At 41.2% G+C, this 9,766-nt stretch overlaps 1 protein-coding gene across 3 annotated transcripts in view; it reads left to right on the plus strand.

Moving 5' to 3' along the window:
- Positions 1–8,327, plus strand: part of MOB2 (MOB kinase activator 2) — a 121,126-nt gene extending 112,799 nt beyond the window's left edge. Inside the window, exons 4-5 of one of the 3 annotated variants that reach the window (XM_054068113.1) lie at positions 801–925; positions 3,189–8,324. In XM_054068113.1, the coding sequence (XP_053924088.1) occupies positions 801–925; positions 3,189–3,499 (436 nt within the window). In that variant the 3' untranslated portion in view covers positions 3,500–8,324. Of the gene's footprint in view, positions 1–800; positions 926–3,188 lie in introns of all 3 variants that reach the window. The other 2 variants (XM_054068112.1, XM_009571930.2) reach the window with 2 other exon arrangements.
- The last annotated feature ends 1,439 nt before the right edge of the window (positions 8,328–9,766 follow it).

Here is a 9,766-nt window from a genome sequence, read left to right on the forward strand (position 1 = left end):
AACATTCCGTGCTTTTGTAGCCTGCAGATTCTCCCTCAAGTGAGGGATGGCTGTAGATAATCAAGATGATTATGGCTAACTGCCGGAATTACAGTTGTTTTGAAGAACGAGGCAATATGCTAATGTCTCTTGTTCCTTAAGATCCAACAGATTAATCATTGGTGGCAGTCAAATGTAATTTCAGATGTTTTGTGGCGTCTGCAACTGAAGAAACAGAGTTCTAAGTCACATTGGTAGGAATACATAGAAGAGTCTTGAAAACTTTCCCCAGATTGGATTTGGAACAGCATCCCTAGTGCTTAAAAACACTGCAAGCACTGGAGAGCACCAGTCTGAAAAAGCTGGTGTTTTGGAGCCACCTTCTGTCTGTTTAATAATATTACACTACAAACTAAATTTCTGTTCTGTGATGTTAAGCATCAGAAGATGACCAGTTTATCACTGTGCAATGTTGCTGCCCTTTAAAAACAGTTATATAATGCTTTCCTGTACAGTCCTGTAGGCTGTAAATAAACTCTCAGTCTGTTGTGGATAGGGAGTTATCACTGCCTCAGCAGAGGTCTTCTCCATGGAGACTTGTCAGCAGGCTTTCTGTGCTTAGTACTATTACCAAATTGCTAGGGAGGAAGAAAACTGGCTAACAGAAATTCAAGGGTTTTGAAAGAAGACATACCCCAAAATTAATTTCTTCTGTAGGAGCTATGATGTATTTTGGTAATGTTGCAGCTGGTTCATGTTATTTAGACACTCACCTCTTAAAGGAGTTGATAATGTGGTGATACTGTTGATTCTTTCCACAGACAGTACTACTGGTATGATGAGCGGGGAAAGAAGATCAAGTGCACTGCTCCTCAGTATGTCGACTTTGTCATGAGTTCAGTGCAGAAACTAGTGACAGATGAGGACGTCTTTCCAACGAAATACGGTAAGTCTGCTTTTGGACACTGGCTCTTTCCAGATGCCATAAATAAGGTGAAAGTTTGCATATGGTTGGTGGGCTTACTCACTAAAAGCAGCTGGTTTCTTGCACTCCTTCAACAGATTATTGGGGAACTAGGACATCACAAGGTAGGAAACGTTAAGCTAGTAGCCTTTGCCTACAAGCCTCTTAATTCGGAAAGAGGCAGTGTCTACTAAGCCAGCTGCGGTTGACTTTTTTGTTGTTTTTAATATGCTTGTTCAAGGGCAATGAGGGCCTTTCATGCAAGTGATCTGTCCATGTGGCCAAGATGCACTTTAGGACAGAAACATACATTGTATTGTGCATCATGCACAGGGTGGCAGGTGTTGCTTTTTTGCTTGCCTCAGTTTTAGCATTGCCAGTTGTCCAATAATCATTTTTACTAGGTAGGCACAGTACTGCTCCAGCAAGCACAATTTCATCTGCACCTGACAGAAGGCACACGGTATTTCCTTTCATTTCTTTTCTCATCTGATAGAATTTCAGTGATTAAAGTAGGGAGGTCGTTACACATTAATCAAACTGCTGCACACTACCAAGGCCCCTGTATTAGGTTAGGGCAAAAATAATTGCCATTTTTAGTCATCAACTTTAAAAGCACTGTATCTCAACTCAGAATAAAATTTAATAATTGAAATAAGAACCACTAGAATCTACACATTTTTGCCAACTAGAAGCAAATCTATTTATTCCAGTAGTGTAGAATTCTGGAGTCTTGGAACTGATGAATTCTTTGAAGCTGCTGCTTCGTTGTGGAAAACCTTCTCTTGCAGAAGTTGTCAAGATGCTTGAAAATGTGGTAATCAGTGGGAGAGAGATCTGGTGAATAAGCTGGGTGAGGTAGTTTCATAGTCCAGTTCGTGCGAGTTCTGTAGAGTCATTTGTGAGAGTGTTGGTTGGATGTTTTCATGGAAAAGAATTGTTCGATTGACCAAAGTTAGACATAAACATTGCAGTTCTGGGTCAGCATTTTGTCAATTACTTGGCAGGATTCAAGAAGTTGTAGTGAATGATTTCACTTGCTCACCACCAAACCATGACCATAACCTTCTTATGATGCAGCTTTGGTTTGGGGAAGTGTTTTGGTGCTTCACCTTGGTATGGGCACTGCACAGAACGCCATCAGTTGTTGTATAGAATCCACTTTGTCATATGCTGTAATTGCGATCAAGAAATGGATTGTTTTTGTTGTGCAAAAGAAGCACAGAACAGTTTTTGTAATGGTGACTTTTTTTAAATTTTTGTTCAACTCCTGTGGCACCTATTTGTTGAGCTTTTTTGATTTTCCAGTTTGGTGCAAATGCAGAACAACTGTTGACTGGCCAACATTTAGTTCTTCTGCAACATCTTGAGTTGTTTTGTGTGAATCTGCTTTAGTTACAGCCCTTAATTGATTGTTGTCTGTCACAGGAGCACACTGCGACCCTCCTTATTTTCAAGGTTTTCTTTTCCGTTACGAAACTTTTGGAATGGATGTGGAGCTGTACATCCATTAATGGTCCCCATGCCAAATGCTTCGTTGATATTGCAGCAGTTTTCGCTGCTGCATGTCCCCTTTTGTACTCATAATACAAAATTGCTTGAATTTTCTTTTTTTAATCTTTAATTTGACAGTGTAAAATAGAAAAGAATAAACAGTGTAAACAAAACCACTAGGACAAATAGGTAAAGTTTCAAAATAAATAGATATTTCAAACTTTAAAGTGGAGTACTACATGAACACAGTTAAATGATTGTTTAATAGAAAATAAGCATCAGAGTTTACAATGACAAAGTGGCAGTTATTTTTGCACCAACCTAATACCTTAGCTTCCGCTTCAGGATCTGTGAATTAGTCTCCCAAGCATTATGTACTTCCAGGGGAAAAATCTGCTACTCCTGGACAAACTAGATAAGCATCCAGAAGAACCTCCCATCATTTTTTCAGCCAGAAACAAAAATGTGTTGTGGTTTTAAAGAATGATTACACTTGCTTCCTGATTTTTTTTGAACCCCTAGGGTTTAAAACTTAGGTTCAAATGAAAGTGCTTAAAACCTACTTAGATTCTTCCCCTGAATTTCTGTAAAAGAAACCAAGATGAGAGCATGATACAGGGCCCACAGGCTGTCTGCTGTATAAGGTAGGCTGAGTTGTCCTCTGCCACAGTTCAGCCTGTACAAATGTTGCTACTTGGGCTGAAGATGAGCAGCTGGAGTTATCATGGTGTTTCTTGCATCTTCCTTTCAGGCAAGGAATTCCCAAACTCATTTGAGTCTCTAGTGAAGAAGATCTGCAAGTACCTGTTCCATGTGCTGGCCCATATCTACTCCTCACACTTTAAGGAGACTTTAGCACTGGAGCTGCACGGACATTTAAACACGCTCTACACACACTTTATCCTATTCATCAGGGAGTTCAACCTCGTGGACCCTAAAGAGACCACCGTCATGGACGACCTCACAGAGGTCCTCTGCAGCAGCAGTGGGAGCAGCAGTAATGGGAGTGGCAATGGGAGCAGCAACAGCGCAGAAGCACAGAACCACGTGAAGGAGAGATGAGCCCCCCTGCAGGATCAAAACTAACATTAAAAACAATATTATATATTCTCTGTGTATGTGTATGTATATGTTCAGATATACATACAGACATATACAGCAATGAAAGAAATTCTGCTGCCACCACAGGACGTGTAGTCATACAGGACTGTATGGAGTTTTGGTTTAATGCACCACATGGCGAGAAGTTGCACCAGTTTTATTTTATTTTCTGTCCACTCCTCCTTTCACCTATTCAGACGGATGATGAGTGCTGTTTTTAGAAAAGAGCCAAGCTTGAGTGGGGCAACTCTTGGTTTTTTTGTTTGGTTTTTTTTGTTTGTTTGTTTGTTCGGTTGGTTGGTTGGTTTATTGATTTTCTCTCTTTGGTCTTGAGTGCAAGCCCTTTGTCTTTCTAGGACGGTGGTCCTGCCATTTAAAAATTATCTATTCTATTGTAAGAAGTGACTTTTACTTTGAAGTGGCTTAAAATGCAGATTTGTTTGGGTTTTTTTTGGGGATGGGGTGGGGTGGTTTTTTGGTTTGATTTTTACATAGACTGCCCCTTACCTTGCCAAAAACTCCCCAGTTGAGTGCATCTTGCCCTTTGTTAGCTTGGAATGGGAAGAAACTCCTGGCTTGACTGAAGTAGCAACTAGAGGCTTGCTACGTGTTGAAAGTGGGCATGATTCTCCAGTTGTCCCATCTACCTGTTCACAACATGTGAACATGCAAGAGGGTCCGCAGGCCTTTCTGCTTATTGCTCCTACAACATATATACTCTTTTCTCTGCTCTTCCACCTCCTTTTTTCCCAGGCGCACCTCTACAAGTAAAGAGAGTAAGATTACTGGAGTCCAAAACCCATGTGAAAGAGCCACCATCGTTTGCTTCCCATTGAACAGAGGCCCAGGGAGGGAGGAGAAGGGTACATTGAGTCAGTCACTGCCTGTGCTAGAAAGATGGCTGTTGGCATAAAATTATATTGTTGGCTTATTTTAGTTCATCTGTTCTATAATAATAAAAACAAATCTATCAGCCATAAGCTTTGGTTTTGTGTTTGCAGCATCAGAAGTCAGTGGAATACACCCATACAGCTTCCCTTTTACCACTGAATGTTGTTGCCCCTGCTGTCAACCGGCTTTGTAAATAATTGTTTGTATTCCACCCTGTTATCTTATGTTTACAATCAATTCCTTGGATTTTCTGGTGGTGCTAGGAACCTCCTTCCCCAGGTAATCCGAAGATAAGCAAGCACTCAAAAAATAAGCAACACATGGAAAGGAAGAAGTTTCTTCATACTTGAATTCTGCAAATGCAGTGGTCTCCTGGATGTTTGAGGAAATATTATATCACACTATCTGTGGATACAGTATTGTATCAATATAGTGTCTGGACAGTGATAATATTCTTTCCTTCACATTTCTACTGAATTCTTACAGTCAACACTTCCAACTGAGAAAATGCCAAATTTGCTTGCAATTGTGCTTCTATCAAATCTGTGGCAGTGTCTGAGAATTGCTTGTTACTAGTTTTAGTCATTATCCTGAGGTATAGACATCATTAATAAGTGACCTGGCATCAATCCTAGAAACTTTTCTTTAATGAGATCTGCAATTGTAGTAAAAGTCAATAGAGAGAAGAAAAGGAAAGCAAGTGCAAAGAAAAAGGAGAAGGGGAAGCATGAGCAGGAAAGGAGGGCAAAAACCAAAAAGCATCAGCAAGAAAAAGGCTTGTGAAGAAGTGTGCAAGAGCAACAACGGGTAAAGTAAGGAAAATGTGCAAGTGAGAAAAAAAAGAGCAAAAAGGGACAAGCACAGGAGAAGGGAAGTGGAGGAACGAGTAAGGGAAAACGACCTCAAACTTTGTGAGCCCAGACTTGTCCAATGTTTGTTTCCAGATTGTGGGTTCCTTGTGAACCTGCAGGCAAATGCGCTGGAGTCGCAGTGACCTGCTCATCTGAGTGCTGTTAACACAGGCTCTTGAAGAGCACTCCTTCCTCACCACTCCTCCTGCTATGGTCTCCATAGCCAGACAGATATTCCCATTCAGTCTCCATTCACGTACTGATGTGACCCTTTGCACCACAGTTCCCCACACTAATGTCTGAAGGGAAAACCGGAGGTCAGCAGCAGTGGTGCCGTTCATAAGGCTGCTGTCCTACTTGCAACAAAAGCATACAGCGGAGTTTAAAGTAAGAAAGTAATAGCAAGGACAACCACACAAATGCCAGTATTTCTGGTGGTCTGCTTGCAAAGATGCATTTGCAATCTTAATTCTAAAATATCATTTAGAAATGATAGATGTTTGGGAAAGGTTTGACTTGAACAGGAGGCAGTTCAGCTCTCTCTGAAACAACTCTTTAAGTTTCAGATCACAACACAGTGACTGTAGTTCAGCTTCCCAGGAGAACTGACAACCTTGTACAAAGTCTGAGAACCATTTGTTGATGCAAAGCAGCAAACCTTTATTCAGCTACCAGGAGAACAGTGAAGTACCATGTTACCCATGCTTGCTGTTGTTCATGGCAGCTGTCCCAGGTTTATTCTGCGGACATCGGATATTCCTGAGACCACAGGCACTTCATCTAGCAGGGTAATATTTTATATTTTTACAGTACAAATAATTAATCCATCTTCAGTGTAGCTGCTCTTGTTAGTTTTAGCAGTGGCAATAAGGAAAAAAACACTGAAATTGTGCCAAAACTAATGTTCTTGTTAGGAGTAAATGCTACTGTAAAGCTCAGGATAAAGGCATATTTTAGAGGTCACTGAATTATGGTGTAGTTACACCAGATACAGAAGTGCTACTAAGTCTTCAAACTCTGTGTGGCTGATGCCATTGAAGCCTGTCACTGACTATCTGCACTATAAGCACTGAACCTGAATCTCCCTGTGTCTAAAAGGCAGGCTTAGGTCTTCTAATATGGAGGAAATTATCATACTGCTGCTTTGAATGTGTTTTGTAAATTGCTTAAAGTGGCGTCAGAACAATAGAGGCAGCTTAATAATGCTGCATTCAAACATCACCACTCCCCACCTTAAAGATCATGAGGGACTGTACCGTGGTTTAAGGGTTGCTAAATAAATAGAAGTAAATAAAAAACACAGAACGCCCCAGAGAAAATGATTGAACACTGCTAGAAGACACCTCCTGAACTATCTACACCCCTCATCATACATGCCTTTGCAGGCCTTACCTTGCTTGGCTCTCGGCTTTACGTGTGCCACTGCAGAAGCTCTAACCAATGTTCAGGCCTAAAACAATGGCAATGAGCACAAGCTGTCAGAGGGCTACAGTCTTTCCCTTAAACCCAACAACAGCCACATGGATGTTTTGTGGGATTGCATTTGTGATAGTTGGTGCTCTGGAGACAAATGATGTGCTGAAGAGCTGAGGTTGCATAAATTGATAGCAATGGGGTGAAATGTTACAGCAAGCTGAAACTTCTCTCCGCCTCCTCTCTTTGTCATTATCAGTAAGGCTTTGAAGATGCAGTGCCCTTAGGGAATCCCAGCATAAGCTCCCTTAAGTGAAAACAGGAGGAAAATAGATTTCATCATACATGCCATCTGGAATAAATACCAGCAGCGGGTAAGCAGGCACCAAGGTCAGTAGCTTCTCTCTGCTACATGGGCTGCCTCTGGCTGTTCGTGGGAACAGGACACATGAACAGTGCCACCAAGTCTTTCACACAGCCACATTTAGCTTTGACCTCAAAGCAACAGAGCTGCATAGAGATCATAGGACCCACTTCGCCCTAACCCTAAGAAAGGTCCTGAAGTGGTAAGCTGTAAATCAAGTCAGCTGTCTTCTACTTGAGCTTAGTAAAATTGGAGCCATGCCATCCTTTCTTGCCTGAGGAAGGAAAGATAACTTCTTGCAGGAAGTTATCAAGTCTGAGATCCTGGAGAGCCCACTCATTTTAGATATGAACATCAACCTTTTTTAATCACGAATTTTAAGAAAATTGTCCTTGTTTCTCATAGAACGCTTTCCTGATGAAAAGGTTTGAGGAGGGAGAAAGATGTGTTCTAGCTTTGAGGTACCTCCAGTTCTGGCCAACCATGCACATACTGAGGTGCTCCTGGAAGGGATCAGAGGCTAAACGTGGGTGCTGTCAGGTAACAATTAGCTCCTGTACCTGAGCAGAAAACTTAGACTGTCACCAGAAAAAGTAATCCCACAAAAGAACAAGCCAACTTTATGAGCACTTTCTAAGTATGCTGATCTCATACAAAGCCATGCTTCACCAAACAAGCCCTTACTCACATCTGTCATGTAACTTGTCCCAGCCAATCCTTAGCTCACCATTTCAGCTGTTAACAAAGACTCAAACCCAGAAATACTCTTCCGTCATCTAAACTCAGGACAGAAGAACAGGTTGTAGTTTTATTCTGTTTGAACTTACTGAAACCAATGTTTCACATCTCCAGCACAAATGGCAACTATCAGACAGTTTAAATCTATCGCCTGGGCAGTATTTATAGCCCAGAGTTCAGTATGGCTAAGTCATCCATGCTGCTGTGGCAATTCTAGTGCCTAAATACAAGCTCAGTTCCTGAAGGATTTAAAGACAGATCTGGTATCTTTACATGATATAGCTGTATGCAGTACAGACAATTCCCAATATTCCCAATGGACGAAGAGAAAAAACACCAAACAGCTGGCAGCCCTGCTCAGTGTGCTAATGGTGTCTCCATTCTTCTCATGGACAGAAGAACTGTTCTGGTTGTGACAGCTGACATGAACAATAAGACTTTTCAAAGCTAGTTTAGCATGTGACTTGGAGAAAACAGAAATTGTTGTGGTCAGGCACTCAGATGAGAGAAAATTCAGAGAGCTTCGTCTATCCTAAATAAATTTAAAAGAAAAAGGACTAGCCTCGGTTCTGTGTGTGTCATCATCTTGCAGTTCTTTTCATTATATCTGAAATAGGTGTTAAAATACTCTTGACACTTTTTCATACACCAGCACAGATAGTTAACATTCTCTCACAAAGTGCCGCAACTCACTTACATAAAACTTCTTCTTTTAACAGTCTCTGAGATAATTCAAAAGAAAGGGTACAAAGAGCCTGGGCTAGACAGCCTTTCTGCTCAGTGGAGAGCAACCCTCTGCATTATTAGCTCAGATAGATACAGAAAGGTCAAATGCCATCTCACAAAGGATGTCTACTTCTGTGAAACCACTCCTTCATCTGACATCAGTAAGGTTTAGAAGACAGTTGCCCTGAAGCAAGTGCTGCCCTCAAGGACTGCAAAAGGAAAACAAACCGGTCCCTGGCTCCAGTCACTAATTTAGCCACAACACTGAACCAATGAAATGGCCCAGGATTCCCTGAGAAGGGCTTTCATGCAGATGTACAAGGAGTTGAAGGTGAATCCTCAGTCTAATAAAGAAAAGCGGAGCTGTGCAGCTCTGTAGCACTGCATATTCATTGGACTCCAACAAGGCCACACAGTGGCTGCAGAGTACCATTCTGCTACTTTCTGCATGGACTGAATTGCTTCAGGAGGGACTTGCACTTGAAAGCTCTATTTCCAAGCAGATGATATTTCCTATATCCCATATCCCCCCTCCTACCCCCGCTCCCTTAATTGTACTTGACTGAGTATCAAACACAAAAACTGGCTTCCATAGAATTCATTCTCAAAAATCATCCCAAGGAATATTCTTTCTGTTACTAAGCATCAAAGCTTACAGAGTAGCTTGGCTAGAAGAGCTAACTCTCTCATATAAAGCCCGGTAGACGATGAAATAGCTATTAATACAGAAATTTGTCTCAATTTTCTGTCTTGACCAGCCTGGGGTGTTTGGTTTCATTGCAAGCTAATACTAGAGTCTTGACTGTCTCTGTCATGACAGAGTGCAGAGAGGCAGACAGTATGTCTGGTTTTGGATGACTAAATGTAAGATAATTTTACTTTGCAAGGTGGAACTACATTGATTTTTATAGTCTTCTGTAACAAATTTGGGGACAGTGGTACTGCAGACAACCAGAATAATTACATCTGCTTATTAAAAGAATTTACTTTTATGAATAAGGAGAACCCTGTGCTTGGCTCCACTTAAGAAGGATAATCCAGAACAGAGCTGGAAATTGACATTGTGTAATCCAAGATTTTTAGTCATGTGAAATATACATAAAACCTGTAACAGAAAGAACTCTTAATCCTTTTCAGCCAGGTTTACTGGCATTCAACAATTCAACAGTAGACAGCAGGAAGGTAGTCAGGCACAGCAAACCAGCATTTGATAGCTTCCTGCTGCCAAACAGAAATCACAGTTTA

The sequence above is a fragment of the Cuculus canorus genome, chromosome 5, assembly GCF_017976375.1.
Source record: "Cuculus canorus isolate bCucCan1 chromosome 5, bCucCan1.pri, whole genome shotgun sequence".
Lineage (NCBI taxonomy): Eukaryota > Metazoa > Chordata > Aves > Cuculiformes > Cuculidae > Cuculus > Cuculus canorus.